The 19778-nt window shown below is 40.4% G+C and overlaps 1 protein-coding gene across 1 annotated transcript in view; it reads right to left on the bottom strand.

Annotated features, from left to right (window-relative positions):
- The window catches only part of SRFBP1 (serum response factor binding protein 1), a gene marked incomplete at its 5' end in the record, with an annotated part of 55147 nt that extends 42274 nt beyond the window's left edge, over positions 1 to 12873 (bottom strand). Inside the window, 2 exons of the mRNA XM_037373817.1 lie at positions 11662 to 11734; positions 12782 to 12873. Of these exons, the coding sequence (XP_037229714.1) occupies positions 11662 to 11734; positions 12782 to 12873 (165 nt within the window). The remainder of the gene's footprint in view (positions 1 to 11661; positions 11735 to 12781) is intronic.
- Positions 12874 to 19778: the final 6905 nt, after the last annotated feature.

Here is a 19778-nt window from a genome sequence, read left to right as displayed (position 1 = left end):
GTCCATGTCTTTCCTTTACTAGAAAGCTCAGAACTGGACACAGCACTCCAGCTGCAGTCCCACCACAACCAAATAAAGGGGAAGAACCACTGTCCTGGACCTGCCAGATACATTAATTTAGCCCAGAACGCAGCTGGAGTTCCCCTCCACAGGGGCACACTTTTGTCTTGTGTTCAACTTCCTGTCCATCAGGACACCCAGATCCTTTTCCACAAAGCTGGTTTCTATGCAACTAGTCTCCAGCCTGGACTGCTGCATGAAGCTACTCCATCCCAGACACAAAACTGCATTTGCTTCTCTTGAACTACATGCAGTTCCTCTCAGCTTTTTTTTCTACTCTGCACAGATCCCTCGGAATAGCAGCCCTGCCCTCAGGGATATCATCCATGTCCCCCAACTTGGTATCATCCACAAACCTGCAGCGAATGCAACCCATATAGTTTATGGTACTACTAACACAGCAAACAGTACTTTTGCTAGCACAGACCCCTAAACGGACATCACTAGTCACCAGCAACCACGTGGATGTTCTACCACTGATCATAATCCTTTGAACCTGACAGACCTGAAAGATTTTCACCCACACTTATTGCCCAGTTTTTCACTTCATCTCTCTCCACAGATTCCAAGAGTTGTAGAGTTTGCAAAGGAAGGTCTGGAGTACTACTCCCACTACAGTTTCTATCTCTAGTCCAACTACACCTACTCAAGCAACTCCACTAAAAGATTCCTCGGTGCTACATCCAGACAAGTTTTGAGTATTTCCAAGAATGCAGACTTCAGAAATTCTCTGATCAATCTGTTCTAGAGATTAATCGCTCTTACAGTGAAAAACTGATCTTGTAAGTTTGAACAGACTTTCTTCAATTTCAGTCTGTGCCCACTGCCTCTCGTCCTGTCAGTGGGCACAACTACTTCCATCAGGTATTTTTTACACACAGGTAAGATCCCCCTGAGCCTTCTCAAGGCTCAACAGTCCCAGCTCTCTCACACGCTCCTTGATGCTCTCTCACCTGCTCCTAGATGCTGTAGTCCCAGAGTCATCTTCATGACCCTTCATCTGACTTGATCCAGGATGTCCATGTCTTTCCTGCACTCAGGAGACCAGAGCTGGACCGAGCACCTCAGATGTGTCTTACCAGTTCCAAGCAGAGCGGAAGGATCACCACCCTCAGCCTACTAGCAATGCCTTTCCTCATGTAACCCAGGAGGCTGATGGCCTTCCTTCTCATAAGACTGCTTTGCTCGCGCACGGTCAGCTCATGTCCACCAGGACACCAAGGTCCCTTCATGCAAAGTTGCTTTCCAGACTGTCAGTCACCAGCATAGATGGCTGCAAGAGTTTACTGCTACCCAGCGGCAGGGCTTGACATTTTCTTCTGCTAAACTTCAAGAGATTTCCTCTCTGCCCTTTCCCCAGCCTGACCGTGCCCCTCTGAATGGCAGCAACCTTCTGGTGTACTCTTCCCAATTCTTCACCTTCTGCAAACTTCACGAGCACACGCTCTGTCCTATTGTCAGTGAAGATGGTAAATACTACAGACCTCAGCACTGAACTCTGCACTATACCACCAGTTACTGGCCTCCAGTTAGGTACACAGTCGTGCTGTTACCAAAACCCTTTTTGCTCAGCAGTCCAGCCGGTCTTTGACCCACTTCACCGTCCCTTTAACCAGTCCCTGCCCCCTCAGTTTGTCTGTGAGGATGTTACCGGATACAGTGTCAAAAGCTTTACTGAACTACAGAGAAACAACCACTGTGCATCTCACCCACCACACTACTCACCTCACCGTAGAAGGCTACGAGTCCGCCAAATGTCATTTGCCCACTGCAAATCTATGCTGACTATGCCCAATCAGCTGCTTGGCCTTTAGGTTTTGTGAATGGGTTTCAGTGTTCCTTGCTCTGTCCATCACCTCAGCAACTGAGGAGATGCTGCCTTGCCTGCAGTACCCCTCACTTTCCACTCTGCCTTTCCTGAAGACAGGAGTGACACCGGCTTCTTCCCAGCTGTCAAGAGCCTTCTGCCCGCACACCCCAAGTTGGTCCCACCAGGACATCTCAAAAGTGACCAACACTGGCAACAAGGGCCAGCCTCCTCTTACGGGCACGCTCCAGCAGGTCCCATGGACTCGTGTATGTCTGCTTTGTTTAAATGTTCCCTAACCTGATCCTCCTCCACCAACCGCAAATCTCCCTTGGTCTGCACTTCCCCACTAGTTTCAGGGACCCAGGACTGCTGAAGGCTACTCTTGCCACTAAAGACTGCAATCAAGAATGATGGCCTACCTTGGCCTTTTTAATGTCCTTTATCAGAAATCTCACGTCTGCTTAACAGTGGGCCCACGGTTTGCCTAGTCTTCCTTTGGCTGCTGCTGTTTCCTGCAGAAGTCCTTTGTGTTTGCCCTTCATGTCCCTCGCCATGTTCAACTACAGGTGGACACCTGGACAGCGTCTCTATATTCCTTTCCGGCCACCTGTCTCTGTTTCCACCTCGCATACCTCCCTTCTACAGTTGAGTTGGTCAGTGCTGCCCCTGACCTTCCTCTTGCCGACCAGTTCTTCCTTCCTTGTATCTATCAGGTCCAGGGGAGCATCTTCTTTGAGTGGCTCCTCCATCACCTGTGTTAGAGAGTTCTCATCAGCCCTCTCCAAAAACCTCCTGGACTGCTCGACACCTGTGGTTTACACTGCTGCAGCAGCTGGTGGTGCTGTTCTTCTGCAAGAGGCTGTGGACACCAGGCCTCTTTCAGTGGTCTGGAGAAGGTCCCGCCTACGCCCTGGGCAGGGTGCGCGTGGCCATGGGGGAAAGCTGGTGGTGGAGCAAGCGGCGCCAGGCGAGGGGGCTTTGGCCAGCGCTGGCACCAGCGCAGGCAGGGGACAGCATGTGCAGCCACGCATTAACGGGCCCAGTCTGGAAAGCAAAGCGGGCTGGGCCCTCTCTGTAACGGGACGGGAGACTGCCTGGGGAAGCCATTCTGCCTCTGCCCCTTTCCGGTTTGGGTTTCCCCCCTTCCTCTCTTGCCCTGCATTTTGTTGCCCTAAAGCCTCCTTGCACACGACGTGGGAAGTGGCTGCCCAGGCGCACAGAAGCGCAGGGCCATCCTCCCACCTCCCTTTTCTCCTGCCCGCGTCACCGTCTGCAGCGTCGGCACCTTTGGTGCTGGCCTGTAGACTGGGAGTCACGTCCTCCACCTCCACCTCCTTGGGGTGGGGTGGGTGGAGGTGTGAGCAGGTCTTTCTGCCCCGCCGAGGTGGTGCAGGGGCTTCCTTCGCCCCGTCTGAGGGGCTGGGGCAGGTCCCCAGAGCTGGGCCAGATGGAGCGCGGGGTGGCCTGGGAGGGGGTGGGAGGCAAGGGCACGAGGAGGCAGGCAGGGCACCCATGGCAGAGCGCCAGCGCTGTGGGTGCTGCTGGGGAGCACGGGGAGGCTGGACACTACCCAAGGCTGGGCCTTGCTGGTACACGGCTCCCTGACAGGGCAGGCTGCCACGGTGCTCCAGCCCACAGCACGGGACACGTGCGCACTGCCCTGGGCGGCATGGCGGGAGCTGCGTAACACGGGGAAGTTGTGCTCTGCCGAGGGGATGGGCTGCGTGAAGTCATCTGGAAGGGGGTCTTCATCTCTGTATCAGAAACAGTGTGGCCAGCAGGACCAGGGCAGTGACCGTCCCCCTGCACTGGGCACTGCTGAGGCCGCCCCTCGAACCCTGTGTTCAGGTCTGGGCCCCTCACTGCAAGGGGGACGTAGAGGGGCTGCAGCGTGTCCAGAGACGGGCAGCGGGGCTGGGGAAGGGGCTGGGGCACAGGGCTGATGAGGAGCGGCTGAGGGGACTGGGGGTGTTTGGCCTGGACAGGAGGAGACTCAGGGGAGACCTTATCGCTCCCTACAGCTGCCTGACAGGAGGCTGTAGGCAGGTGGGGTCGGTCTCTTCTCCAAAGTAGCAAACGACAGCATGAGAGGCAATGGCCTCAAGTTGTGCCAGGGGAGGTTTAACTTGGATATTGGGGAAAATTTATTCAACAAAAGAGTTGTCAGGCATTGGAACAGGCTGCCCAGGGAAAAGGTTGGGTCAGCATCCCTGGGCGTATTGAGAAGATGTGTAGATGGGGCACTTTGGGACATGGTTTAATGGTAGGATTTGGCAGTGTTAGGTTTATGGTTGGACTTGATGAAATTAAGGGCCTTTTCCCATCTAAATGCTTCTATGATTCTATTATTTACCTGAGAACAAGCCCAAACCTAAAAAAAACCCCAATACTATCTACCTCTGGGGTCCCTCAGCTATGTTCAGAATCCACATTCCAACATTCATGAATCCCAGAACAGTTCTCTCTTGGTGACATTAAAAAAAAAGGTGGTTTTTTTTCCTAATTTGAAACTTCTGAAATATTATTTTTAAAACAACACTATCATTTTTGGATTCTGCGGGTAATACTGAAAGTCAGTTAAAAGTTCAGTGATTTTAGTAATGTGTATTTTTGCTAGATTTTCAAACCCAGCAAATCTCAAAGAAAAGTAAATCCAAAAGATGTAATTACTTCAGAAATTAGAGGTTATCAGTAGAACAGATTAAGAAATACAAGTGTTTTTTTGGATACAAATTCCCAGCATGGCAGGAGCTGCGTAACACAGGGAAGTTGTTCTTTGCCGAGGGGATGGGGTACATGAAGTCATCTGGAAGGGGGTCTTCATCTCTGTATCAGAAACAGTGTGGCCAGCAGGACTAGGAAAGTGATTGTCCCTTTCCAACCTAAATGATGCTGTGATTCTTTTACTTGTTTCTGATCAGGGTAGGTGTAGTAGATACGGTATTATGTTTGGCTGCTAGCGCTGACCTTTATGCTCTGAACTGCCTCATTATCCACCTCAAGGCAGAGTTCTATAAATTCCTGCTGCTCTCTCACACAAAGGGCAACTTTCCCTTCCTTGTCTTCCTGGCCCTACTTTGGCTATAAGGAGATTACATAAAACAGTGTCACAGTCTTTTCTAAAAGTCTAAAAGTCTAAAAGGTACACAGCATCTGCTGGTTCCTTCTTGTCTGCACAATTACCTCATCACAGAAGGGGATCAGGTCAGTTAGGTACAATTGACTCTTGGTAAATCCATTCTGGCTACTCCCAGTCATCTTCCTGTGCTTAATTCCTGTGCCTGAAATTGGCTTCCAGAAAAACTTGCTCCACAACTTTTCCAGAGATTTAAGCTGAGACTAACCAGTCTGCATTTTCTCAGATACTCCTTCTGGAAGTTGATAGGATGTTTGCCTTTTTCCAAACATCAGTAACCTTTTTCAGTTGTGACCTTTCAGAAACAATGAAAGCAGCCTCATCATGATATAATTCAGCTGTTTCTGCATCCCAAGTATAAGGTATCTGGTCCCATGGACTTGTACAGGCCCAATTGACTTATGCATTCCTTAATGGCATCATTTTCTGCTGTGGGTAACACTTCACTCCCACAAACTCTGCCTGTAGGCTCTGGAAACTGAGAGGCCGAAGAGCAGAACAAACCAGTAAAAAACAAGAGAAAAACCCCCACCCTGAATATCTTGCCCTTTTCCATAGCCTCTCACTGAACTGTGGACCCTTATTTTCCTTTAGCTTTACTTTTGCTCCCAGTGTACTTACAGAAGAAAGCTGGAGAGGGACTTTTCACAAGGGCGTGAAGTGATAGGACAAGGGGTAATGGATTTAAGCTGAAATAGGGTTGATTTAGATTAGGTATTAGGAAGAAATTCTTTACTCTGAGGGTGGCTGGACACTGGAGCAGGCTGCCCAGCGAAGCTGTGGATGGCCCATCCCTGGAAGTGTTCAAGGCCAGGCTGGATGGGGCTTTCAGAAACCTGGTCTAGTGGAAGGTGTCCCTGCCCATGGCAGGTGAGTTGGAGCTATATGATCTTTAAAGTCCCTTTCAACCCAAACCATTCTATGATTCTATGATTCCTGCAGACCCTCACATTCCTCACTAGTTGGAAATCCATTTAAGCTTTTTATTTTCTAACATTATTTGTGCATTGAGGTAGTGTCACTATATTCTTCCCAGGTAGTATGTCCTTGCTTCCACCTTTGGTGGACTGCCTTTTTGTGTTTGGGCTTAGGAACACACTGTCTATCCATGCTATCTTCTGTGTTAAGCACTCTTTGCACAGTTTCTTATTGGGAAGAGCTTTCTACTTCAGCCCTGACAGAATCTGAGGTATCTGAATGAATATTCAGACCTCGTAAAATAAAAATTATCTGCCTTACAATGCATGTATTACCTAGAAGAGCCACATAACGTCATTGACAAAGTACAATGTGCTATCGAGAACATAAGCAGCAAAATTCAGTGTCTCATTAAAGTGCCTGACTTCTTGCACATGTACATCCAACCAATGCACACATGGATCTATCCACCACCCAAAGCACCAAGTTTCCTGCATTACTGGAGAGAAATGCATCATGTATGGATAACAAGTCAAGACACTTGCCAAGGCAAGGATGTGCACTGCTCCTTTGAAGGAGGGCTAAATGACTGAGTTCTACTCCTAGCTTCCATGAAATGGTCTGTAAGTGGCATCTGACCCACACCACTGTGCAAGTTGGACCACCCCTGCCTCTGCCTTTTAATGAGAAGCATCAAGGACCGTTCCTAAGATGACTACACTAGATTTTAAAAGCTTTCCATTAATCTTTCAAAAAAAGCTTTAAAGTTTCTGTAATAGTAATAGGAAAGTCTGCTATCTACTATGAATGAAAATATGGAAGACTGTTGTGGGAAACATACACTAGGAGAAAGAAAAAGCAAAACTCCAAGTGAATTAGTCCTCACTCTTACTCAAAGCAATTCTACAGTGAAATGTTACCTGAAACCAAGGCTACAGGATTAAAGCATTAACCAAAAAAGACACCACTACTGTTAGAAGAAAATGATAAGGCTTTCTGAAAAAGCTGGGCATTTCCAGAGACAAAAATTCCATGCGAAAAGATGACAGAAGAAAGATCTATCAAGCTCCTTAGGCTGACCTACTCTAAAATTATCAGTTACCCAGTCCTAAGCAAAAGCCCTTTCTCATCCATATCACTGTTACTTTCATGAAATAAGACAATTTTTGTTCCAAGGCCAAAGACTGTGAAAACATCCTTCAGACTGAAGCTCTACCTTTATCTAACAATTTGGCTTTCAAAAGCTTGACGATAATACTGGAGTTCATACTTTACTCCTGTTCATATCTTGCTAAAATATAAAGTTAAGAGAAAATAATTTAGAATGAAACACTGTTTCACTCCTGTATCTCTCGTACTAAACTCTTTATTCTGTGATAATTACTGTGTTTTATGTGTATGTAAACAAGAACGTTGTACTGCCTTATCCAATTCTCCAGTGATTATTTTCAGGACCAAGGAAGTGTCTTCCCCAGCTGCCCATGTTTTTGCCCATTCACAACAACTGGAAGACATATTTCCCTTCAAGCACTGCAAACAGCCTTTCTTCTGTACTTCATTAACAGGCATCCTCTAAACACGATATTGCTGTAGCAACACCTGCCATCATACCAAGGTTTTCATTGTAAGGTAAAGGCAAACACTACTCCTAAATACACAGCAAAACATACATATAAAGTTGTATTCAAACCTAATTTCAGTCAAGAAATTGAAACAATTCAAGATAAGCTACACATTGCTAAGACATCACTAGACAGTTACTTTTGTGTAAAGAAATTTTTGTAGTATCATAGCTTCCTAAATATGGTTAAAAGTACTCAACAATGGATAATTCATCCATTTTGAAAGTATCATCAACCCTGATGAACAAATAAAAAAATTCCTGTAAGTATACACAATTTTATATTTTAAAAAAAATAGTATCTTATTAGAAGGACTAGAAAGGATCATACTGTTCCTTATTCTCGTATTTCATGAATCGTTAAATAAATACTTTAAACAGTTTTGGCAAAACAAAATCTGAAGGCCTCAGAAAACAGCGTACTATTCCAATAGCACTGCGAACTCCTGCAAACAATTAATCCAGTTCCTGCATCCACGTAGCTGCAATTTTTAACTGTTCTCACTTCCCACAATGTTTACCTCTGGTTGTTGTGCTTGAGAAATTATTAATTGTATTTGCCAATTAAGTTATTTTTAATCTCCAGTTCTAACAATGAAAACATATAGAATCAAAAATTAAACATAATTCCAACAATAATACAACAATATATGCTATTTGCAAATTCAAATAACAGAAGCCCAGCACCAGTTCCGAAGTTTTCAATATATGTAGAACTATGCATGTGTGACTATGTATAGGATATAAAAAAAAAGTAAACAGACACAGTATTTACTGAAAAGTGAGCATCTAATTACATCCTACTCCTAAGGAAATATATTTCCAGTGAAATTATGTCAGCTGTGTCCAATTAGAGTCTACTTGAAGACAGGAAAAAAGCATCTCCAAAAGTTAGTGATAAGACAAGAGTTATCAAATAATTGTATGCATTATGTCCTCCTTATAACATCAGACTCGTAATAAGTAACGATCCACGCTAGAAAGAGAAGGTAAGATTTTATAATTCAAAGTTCACATTTGCCTCATTCAGAAGGACAGCAGCTCTTACAAGTCCTGCTGAGCTGAAGGCAGCCAGAATCTAAAAACAGATGAACCATCAGTTAATTTTTTTTTTAATTTTTTTTTTTTGTTACGGTCTGGATGAAAGATAACAGTTTCCATGAAGTGGCAGCAGCCATATTAAGGCACTGTGCTGACCAAGAAACAGATTCCCCCAGTAAATGAACTACTACAAAAGGTTTGTGGGTTTACAGGCAGCTGAATGCAGAAATGTAATTCTTAAGGCAACAAGGAATTCTCATTTATTAAGATTTCAACTCCTCAGATTATTTTCCTGAGTAAAAGAAACTTAAGCCATCACATTAAAACCTTCAGTAAAACAGAAAACAGTGTGAAGGTCCCAGAATTTCAGTCCCTCTTCCCTGAGCTTGAAACAAATTCTCTGTGAAAGGGAATCCTCCTCTTGTGGCTTTTGAGGTCATCAGGATATATGAAGTCCTTCACAAAAGACTATTCCTGCCAGCAGTCCCCAGAAGGTTGGTGGGGTTTTTTTCTGGATATGCAGCAGGAGAAAGGTAGTCCGAGTTTGTTCCCGACTAAAAGAAAAATGTCTATTTAGAAAAAGGTGTGCCATCTTTGACAACTGGGAAAAATGAAGGAAAAATTGTAGTATTTGCCTTTTCTTTCAAAGATGTATTTTCTTCAGTCTATAGCAACCCCTCATACTTTTGTCCAACCAATAAAGAAGTTCTAGAAGTTTTAAGTAGCAATCTCAAGATATTTTTTGATCTGAAAATACACATGCTGTCAAACTCTGCTGTAACATCTGCTTTTTCCTCCAAACCAGAGTAATGGCTAGCATAATTATTTTTACTGGTTTTTGTCTTTTCAATTGAACTTCTCTTTGCAGCTTGCTATACTCCTCCAGACTAAACATTCAGTAAGCAAGAAGGCTTTTTTTTTTTAGATAAAACAAATAAGATAGAAATTTATGTACTATTTCTGCATGTTACATGGAAAATTATCAACTCCTATATTCTGCACACAGTCAATCGCTTTTGAAAGGATTTGCATCTCCTCTGACAAATGTTTGAGATCCACACACGGAAACTGCTAGAATAGACTGGATAATACAAGCCTGCTCTAAGTTGGAACTTCGTAGACTGCTTACCAGTTTGCTTCATTCACAATTTCTAATCTGTCCATTATTTCCTAAAAATTTTCAAATATCCATTCAGGTTATGCTAAGAGTTCTTTATGAATCCTATGATCAGTAACTTAAGACAAAAGGCTGACAGGAGTGTTCTTATACCAACATAAAATTTCCCCTATCTTAAATAATATCAACAATTTCTGTGAAAACTGTCTTGTTACTCTTCCATGATGAATGAAAAAATTTTCTATTCCAACTCTAAAAAGCTGTCTTACTCTAGAAATCAAGTGGTGAAAATATGTAAACAACTACTGCCTTTTAGGTTTTTCATAAGAAACAGGAATTTCTCCTTTGTCTATGAAACAAATACATTGTAGAGATAGTAAGTGTCTTATTTGTTAATTTTCAAAGGAAAAAACCCACTAAAAGCCAATCCTTTTGCTATAGAAAAATAATTAATACAAGAGTGCATTTTTTTTAACAATAAAGACCACTTACAGCACAATTTCAGATAACCGAGCACATTTACTAGCTACCGGCCTGAGAAATGGGAGAGCCTTTCCTCTTTCTCAGCTGCTCACTTTGAAGACTCCTCCCTTTAATAAAACTATTTCAAAGCAAAATTTGTTTGCTTTCAGCTCTCCAGATCACAAATCTGTCCTCCCTTGACAATCACCCTTAAAGTTAACACTTACAAGTCCTGCACTCATTAACACCAACCGAAGAAACGGCCTGAATGTACTTGGCCAATATAGTCCTGAGTGCACATAGCCTTTAAGATGTCTACACTAGCCAATCCTGGAAGGAAAAGCACAATGTGGACAAAGCAAACACTTCTGGAAGATACGTGCAGAATGGATCTTGCAGTAAAACCCTCTCAGGAGTGCTCATGGAAGCCCTGTAAAACATGGGCTTGTGAGCTCCAGTCCTACACCACACCTTATCACTTGATATTTACTCATACAAATTGAGAAACGTTTCCAGAAGTCTCATCATGCTTCAATAGACACATAAATGTCAATAAAAAAAAAGTCACAAGACCAAGTTTAAGACTGACAGCAAGCCTCAATAAGACTGTCATGTTCTTTGACCAGTGCTTTACCCTTTAATATAGTGCCACCCATTTTCTTTTCCTCTTTATTGATTTCTGAGCACCCCTATGATTCCACCTGGTGAATCTGGCACAAAGCATATATAAATGGGTCAAAGAAGGCTTTCCAGTTACCAGCTTTCTTGAAGACCAAGATCTGCGCAAGGATCAGGGGAGAAAAACTACAAAAAAATGTTAAAAACCCCAAAGGATCAGGGAAGAAAAAGAAAAATAAAAGTTAAACCAAAAAACCCACCCAAACCAAACAGAACGGTAAGGGTGATTTAATGACTATAACCATGAAGAAAAAACAAAACCCCCACCCATTTCATGTGAAAAGTTATCTTGGCCTATGCAGGACTCCTGTGCTGCATAGGAACACAGCTAGGCTGAAGAGAAAAAAGGTCTGACTCAAGTGTTACCAGTTCCTTGCAGCTAAAATTTCAAACTACTACAGAACTTTGAAGTTGAAAGTAAAATACAAGTAGCATCATACTTAAACTAAGATAACTGATAATAAGGATACAGTGTTGTCAGGCACACAAAATGCCTTCCATACTCCTGAGCTGCAAGAGAACTTTAACTTCTGCACTTTAACTGTTACAGTAAAAACTTCAAGCACCATGCATTTCTAAACAAATTCATGTTTAGCCTGGCAATCTTGAGAATCAAATAACACCTCTGATTGATGTGGCAAACAAACATGGAAATATGCAAATATTCATAATTTTCCAGCTATGTTACATTAATGACCAAGCTGACTCTAGAAATATTTCAGTTAAGTTCCAGTAGTACAGTCCCAGAAAACAGACCAAGCTTTTTCCTAACGAAAATTAATTGCCTCTAATATTTAAATATCTAAACATGGTATTACCTTCATGGCATGGATTTCTTCAATTAATCTCTCAACTCGTTTTTGGTTCTTCAATTTCAAGTCTTCTGAACCCCTGCAAATGAAGTCTGTCTTCATTAAAAAAATCTGGGTTTTGTTCACTTTATTTCCCTGTGCGCTAAAACTAAGTAGCAAAATAAAAATATCACAAGAGTGAGCATAAACAGATTCCCTTGTTAAATGAATGTTTTAGCAAACAGTTGAATGCTTCTGTTGTTCTGAACAGAGGAAAAAACCAGGGGATTTACTAGAACAGTAAGACAGACAAATGTTATTTCATTAGAAAACAGTAACTACAATTCCTATCAACAATGTACAGGAGACACTGATCTCTCAACTGGAATTACATTTTAAGATGTATAATACTTAAAAGATCATTGGCCTTGCTTCCTATTTTGCACAATATGCTAAACTCATGGGAGACCAGTATGGGCAATTTACACTTTGAACAAAGTCACAGGTGTATCTTCTATTGTCTCCAATAAGCCACATTGAAAATTACTCTGGGCCAGTTATCTTTTAATCTACAAAATGTTTATCTGTTTACTCATTATTAAAAAAATAAATTATTTAAAATTATAACCCCAAGTCATTAATTAAAATTAATTATAAACTTTAAACTGTTTTATTTAATTAATCAATAAACTTAATTAAATAGAATTTAAATTTATTTTATTAAAAAAACAAGTATGACCTCTATATCTATGCCAACTGAACAGTGTTTTTTGCTATAGAACCTTAAAGACAACTGCAGTGAGAAAATGTTGCATAACTTACTTTCAACAGCTGAATAACCTAGCAGATCAAATCTGACATTGTTAAAAGTGCTGTAGAAGGTCCTACAAGTGATTTGGATTAAGTTCCAATACACTAAATCCCTCAAAAAAAAGTTATCCCAATTCTGCTTTATGAAATTGTTTTTTAGATACTATTTTTATTCTATCTAAAGTGATGTAAAATTAAGACAAACAGAATTTATGCATCATAGTGCCTTAAGTTTAAAATGTAATACATGCTTCTCTCACTTCTCCATTTTTGGGAAAACAATTAAGGTATCGAATCATTTAAAAACACACAAGTAACATTGATATTTAAAACTGACTTTTTCAACTTCAATTTCCCAATGTGTCTGGTTAGTCTGCGAATAGTCAGGACTCTGGCCTTCTTCACATCTTTTCTCATCTTCACAACCTGTCAGAAAGATGGAAGGCATTAATAAAGCTTGTATATGGAAACCAATCAAGGAAAACAATACATTAATTACATTTGCCTTATTATAGAAATCAGTCCCTTTTGTTGAACTATTTTTTAAAACAGAGTGCATTCACCTACTAACAAAATCCCAGGTCAAATGAATTCAGATTTCATTTAAAATCCAATTGCTTCAATAAACATCAGAGGAAGAATAACCAGCAGTCTAAATATGTGTCCAAGGTCGCAACAGAAGACATTCCTAACTGGCCATAGTTTAATATTATTCTTACAGCTAGACTGAGCTAGAGGTTTGAAAAGAGTCACCTTCTGCCTTCACTTGTTTTATTTTTGTCCAGGTAAAACAGCACCAGTACTTTTCCATTAGTACGTAATATGCAAAAGCATTCTCATTATGAAACATTTTGAAAGATTAAGGAAAGACTTCTAAACTAAATATTTTAGAACAGAATTTGAGATATGAAATTTTTTTTCATGTTTGAACTGTTTTTTGTTGAAAATAAAAAAGTGATTTCCAGCTCATTACTGTCTCTCAACTTTGTATCCAACCTAGTACTCTATTCCCAAAATGTACTTCAAACGTTTTATTTCTTGCCCCAAAATAAAAGAAACAGAATTCTAATTATTATTAGACAGATGGTATAAACAGACAAATCTTTGGAATCTTTTGCTATTTAATTTCATCACAGGAAACCTTAAGCCTAGACACTGTCTTCTCAATGCACATTTTGGAGATACAGGGAGTAAACAGTGACTTATAACCTTGCATTTTTACAACTCAAAAACCTCCTTATTTATTCAGATGATTCTTACTATCACTATTAAGCTTTTTTATTTAACAGTTAATCTTAGAAAATACAAAATATTAAAATAAACAAAAAAAAGATCAGTCTTCCTGACAAAAAGCTGAATTTCTCTTAAAATGTATCCAATGGGATAAGCTTCAAAATAAGTTGGTATCTCTTTCTCAAAGAAGTTCTTTACCTGAGATTTCTCTTTTATTTTCTAATTTCTCAGAGATAACACCAAAATGTTTGCTTGATGGTGACTGCACCATCAAGTCAGTTCCACCAGGAATATTAGGATTATAAATCTGCATCAAGCTTGACCAAAAAAAGATGGGAAAAAAATCCTCAGAGCTCACAGAGGAATATTTCACACCTATGGTGAAAAGCCTGGCTAGTACATATCCCCTGTGCAGAGACCATAAAGGTGAGACTATATAATTTATTATTTAAAAAAACCCACCAAACAACCACCCAACATATTTTGCACACCTGACTATGTTTGTAGCTAGGTTACCCAACACAAGCAAGCGGTTAGGCCTTGAGCTGTTCACAGCAGCGGTTCTACTGAAGGCTGAATCAGTCAGAGGAAAACAATTTCTAGAGGGGCACATGCTGATTGCCCGCCCCACCGCTGCCAGGGCGGAGGAGGAGTGTATGGAGCAGTGCCCTCCTGAAAAGCAGGGGAAGGGAATTGTACTGGTGCAGCACTGCTGGCACAGAAAGAAAAGGAAAAGGCAAAGAAGGTCTTGGGTCAAGAATGACTAACCTAGAATTGGTCTCCTGTTCTAAAATAGGTACAGCCAAGGTCAGTACCTACCTTGGTTATCCTAGAAAATATAACTGTGCACACAGGTCTACCTACAAAATTTTCTAATTTAATTAACAGCAGAAACCACATGCCAAAAAGCACCTGTGTCAAGTCTCTGCTAGACAGCAGCACTGCTGAAGTGTCCATGTGCCAAGTACTAGGGAAGAAATCCTTAACATCACCATTTGCCAGCCGAGCACGTGAACATTTCTTTTTATAAGATACTGAATGGAATTAACACAGCTCCCTATATCACACCTTCTTCTAAATGGAAGAAATAAAAGGAAACATCTTCTGGTTGAATACATCTTAGATACCATGTACGTTCAAAGAGTTTGGCACTTCAGATGCAAACTGGGTATGCCTTCTCAGAAAGTTTGGGGAGGGAGGTTGTTTGGTTTTGTTTTGTTTTTAAATAACTGTTAAAAACAAGCTACAAACACATCTGAATTTAAATAACTCATACTTTACATATTAGTTACTGTCTATCCAAACATGAAGTATATTTAACATTCTCTCAAAAAATATTTGTATTTTAATGTATTTGTAATGTATTTTTTAATAGAAATATTAATGCAGACACAGCATGTTTCTGGGGTCTAGATGAGCCAAACCCTTGCCTCCTGCACTGCCAGCCAATCAAGGCTAGATAGATACATGACAGAAGGAATGAAGGAAGGTATTTGCTCTTTGGCAGACTAGGAATATCAATTTATGTAATCCATGGCCACTTCTTTCACATGGGACACTATGCATCAACTGTGTTCTTGGAAGTACTCATAAAGTTCATAAGAAAGCAGTCAGCTCTTTGGGACTGAAATCAAAAAAGTTTTGCTTTAGATTTACAGAAACAATGGGTCTTAGACCTAGGGTGGCTCCTAGGGCTCATTGAACTATCTGCCTCTCATGTTAAAAATGAGAGAGCCAGTTCCCTCCTGGTGAAAAAAGAATACTGTCAAAACCTCCCCCACCAGAACCAGTAGATTTTAAAAAATAACAACAAATACTTACTCATAATAAGATTTCTTTTATAAATAGGTTAAGACAACAAGAAAAGTCGTCTTTACACTGAAACTGAAGACACATCACAGTATTTCAGGTTCAGACCTACCAATGCTTTAAGGCTGGGCAGTAAGGATTTTTCATCTACTCAGAGGTCACAGTAAATACAGTAAAAAGAATAATTATAAACACAGGCAAATCTTGAACCAACCAATTTCTTCTATCAGTAGGAACGCATTGTAGGATTCCTGGAAATTCAGGAAGCCTGCAACTGTAAGTGGAAATAACCACTTCAAGGATACCTTGCAACAAAGAAGAGATGCTTTACTTTGTTGAAGACTTTTCTTTATTCTGCAGGAAAACATTATCTACAAGGTGATTAAGCCATTACAATTTATTAACTATGTTATTATACTAACAAACATCTGTGTTTATTGATGATTACTTATTTATTAATTACAATTTTTACACAGTAAGAATAGGAAATATAGAATAATAGATAATACAACAGAAATACCAAAGGTAATATAAAAATAAGAATATATATTGATGATATATAAATTACTAAATCTAAAAGAAATCATAAGGGACATGAACTCACTTTTAAAAACAAACCTTGACAGCAATACATACTAGCCTGGAAGCACGTGAGCATGCTTCAAAAGCTATTGTTAGGAATAAAAATTACATCCATTCTGCATTCTGCCTTCCACAGTGTAAGTATTTATATTACTACAGATCCTAAACAAAGGTGAAATGTAAAAAGTTCTATGGTTGCAGGTATTCCACAAAGAGAGGCTTCCACCATCCCAACAGCTTGCAACCTACAGCAAGCACTGCCACAACACACAATGTGCGCCAGCCAACCGCACAGAAGCTGTTTGAAGCCACAGGCAGGACAGTAGCTGCCGCTTCACGAAGGGGCAATGAGCACAGCCTGCCATCAGCAAAGGACTGGCCAGACTAGGAACCCTCCCTCGCTATCTACCTTTGCCCAAGCAGTGCACCTTACCGAGGGGGATTATACCAGGAACTGCTGACTTCAGCACAACCTGCACTAATGCACCGAAGTGAAACGAGCTCCGGGTACTCACTGCTAGCAGCAGCAGTATCTGGCAATAAAAAGAGCCCTGCTGTGGATGCATGAGTATGCTTGGCACGGTACAAAGGAACAAGAGGGTACATGTCAAACCAAGGGGATCATTTCCAGCAAACAATGCATCTAACAAGTGTGTGTTTAAAGGCATCACAAGCACTGTATTTAACCCAGAATTTATGGCAGAGGACAGGAGAAACGAAGCACTGCTTTCTTATTACAGGTCGCTCCTGCCTCTGAGGGGTGGATAACCATTCCTAGAAATTTGTCCTCTTGTGTGGTAATCCAATCAAGTCTTCCCCAATTCTCAGCACGTCCAAGCCCCCAAGTGAGAGAAACTGACACTGGGTTGTTTAATGGTACCTTTGATATCTAATTTTCCTTCTAGGTTTTTTTGCAAGAAATTAGTTCGGTTCAAATACTGAAATTTCAGTCACAATTAAAGTAAACTTACTTTCAACTAACTAAAATCTTGGAAGGGCTAAATCAGTGCCTGCATCAGTGTTTGACTTACTGGAAAGGCCTTCTGATCACATACATTATCCCTTTTAAATTAATGGGATATGGTTATTGTATGTAAGACAAGACAAAAACCACATGTAAGAGAACAGAAAGTTATTTTAAGAGCCTCCTACACAATTAAGCTGTTGCAAAAACCCCTTACATTAAAATTTTCAATAAACTTTAAGAGACATCTAAAGTTTGTTTAGATGAAAGCAAAAAAAAAAAAAAAAAAAAAAAATCTGGTTCAGGCTCCAAAACCGTAAATCACTATGGAACAGTCCTCATGTCAGTGATGGCAACAAAAACACACTAAGCAATGTGGACAAAGTAACAGCACACACACAATACTACATGCAAATTCACATGACTAGTCAAAGGTATTTGCCTTCACATTTTTAAGACAACAGCAGCAAAGTTCTCAAAGGAACACTACATTAGAATAAAATGTTATACTTGGCCACTTCTGAAACTTGTTTTGAGGTCTGTACAGGCAACATGCCTCCAAACTAAGCTAGTGTTCAGCCAATTAGAAAAAAATAAAGGAAAGTGTGACTAAAGATTTGTAATCTATCAAGAAAGGTACGTGTCTACTCTGTAGTATCAACTATACTTGACCAAAAAATACCCCACCAAACTAAACCCACCCCTGGAAAAAAATCCTTAAAATGAAACCATTCTTCAAAAAATATTCATTCAAAGGGTTAAGAGAAAAAATAAGTAATAACATCTTTCTGCCCATGACTTCTTTAATCTACTTTATTCAAAAACATTGAAATACTGTAGGCTTACAATATGGAAAGTGTTTTTTTCATGTTACCATGTACAAAAGCTAGTAATGTACATTAAAATACCTGAAAGACCCAGAATATCTTAAATTCTTCTTAACTCTAAGTTTACTTACGCAGTCAGGCCCAGCTATCCAAAATGCAAGAAAGCCAATAAACCGATGCCCATGTCGTCTTCCTCTGAGTAGCCTGAAGCACATACAACTGTTCTCTTTGGGCTTCAGCCCACAAGGTGCTGAACATTTTGGTCCTGACCCAATAATGCACTTAAATTATTAAATCCTTAACAACCACCACTAGGCAGACCGGAGTTTCTTCATCCACTTCTGCTTTATACCAGCACACAGTCTAGTCCTAGTTCTTGTACAAGTAACCAGAAAATACAAATTATACTGTTCTCCTCAAGGAAGGACACTGCACTGAACCTCATCCAGTGGGAAAACCTCACTGTAAGAATGTATAGTATTGTGAAATAGCTATAGTGTTGTACAAACGCACACCCATTAAACAGAGGCCTCCCTCCTCTCCCCCAGCATGGCGAAGTCTCTCCTATATGAAGACTGTCTTCAAGGTCCAGACACAATCACAAAAAAAATTCCTTTACAGTTTGAAGGTATCATTCCTAACAACGTTCTGTAATTTTACATAGACATGTCCAAATCCACTTTGCAACATAAGGTCTTTTACGTCTTTTCTATTACTTGATCCCTGAAAAAAAGAGTGTAGTTCTGAGTTTGCTTTCTCCTTCGCTTTCTGCCTGTGCTCTCAAGGCTAACAGACTTTATCTGACATGGAGGTCACACTTCAGAGTGGGATGACAATGAGAAAACATCAAGAATCTACCTCCTAAATTCCGTCTCAGGAAAGAAACTACTTCAAATATACCTGACCACATCACTGTCAGTAATTACCACATATCTGCACAAACTGGGTCCAGTAAATGAAGATAGTGATAAACGAGATTGTAGGTGCAGCTATAGGTCAGTTCTAATGGAGCCCTTTCATGCCAAGAGAACCCTAGCAGGTTGAAATAATGGTCTGATCCATTAAGATTAAAATGGCTCAAAGCAAAAGGAAAAAAATATTTGCATGTGCCCAAAGGTACGTAACAGCTTCTTGATTTTACTGCATTAAGAAATTTGCTTCTGAACCCCCTCAGGTTTAAGCAGCACTGCAAAAGTAGAAAGGGAAAAAGTCATTAAAAACACACCAAAACCAGTTGTGTGTGATGCATAATTTAGGCAACAACAAAAGTCAAAGCAAGAGATCTAGCTTAAGAAAAAGGATTAAAGGTATTTGAGTATTCAAAGTCTCTCCAACACCTACAAGAAAAACATGGAACTAAGTAATGTTTCAGTTCTCACTGATCTTCTTGCCTTTCCTCGTTTTAGAGCACATCAAAAGCATTGGTTTCATTTTATAGTTACTTGGCAGTCTTCAAACCAAGAAGTTACCATGGCAACAACGTATTCTAAATGTTAATTTTTGGTGCTATTTGGCAACAGAGCTTCAAAATTCAAAACACCTGCAGCTGGCTCACATATTAGCCAGAACTAACAATAGTACATAATCTTTTGAGTGAATAATCTAAGTGAAAAAATGTTTCTGGAACTTCATTACAAATATTTTTCTATTATCTGGAATGTCAGCTTGAAAGATCTAACGATTTTTAGATACTTAGGAAAAGCTGGGAATTGCCAAGTTTACTTTTTTTTCTTTTTTAGAAAAAGAATCACTATATTACAGCATATATTTTATACATGTCAAAATATCTGAAAATAGCCAGTCAGACTTATTACAGCTTCATATATTTGCATTATAAAAACATATATAAGTAGGAGGTAAAGGCAGCAAGAACAATGTAAATGCACCTATGTGGAATATCAGGGTTCAGTTGTTCAGTT

This window comes from Falco rusticolus, chromosome Z, assembly GCF_015220075.1.
Source record: "Falco rusticolus isolate bFalRus1 chromosome Z, bFalRus1.pri, whole genome shotgun sequence".
NCBI lineage: Eukaryota > Metazoa > Chordata > Aves > Falconiformes > Falconidae > Falco > Falco rusticolus.
Note: the sequence above shows the minus strand (reverse complement) of the source record. Positions and strands in the feature narration are given on the sequence as shown.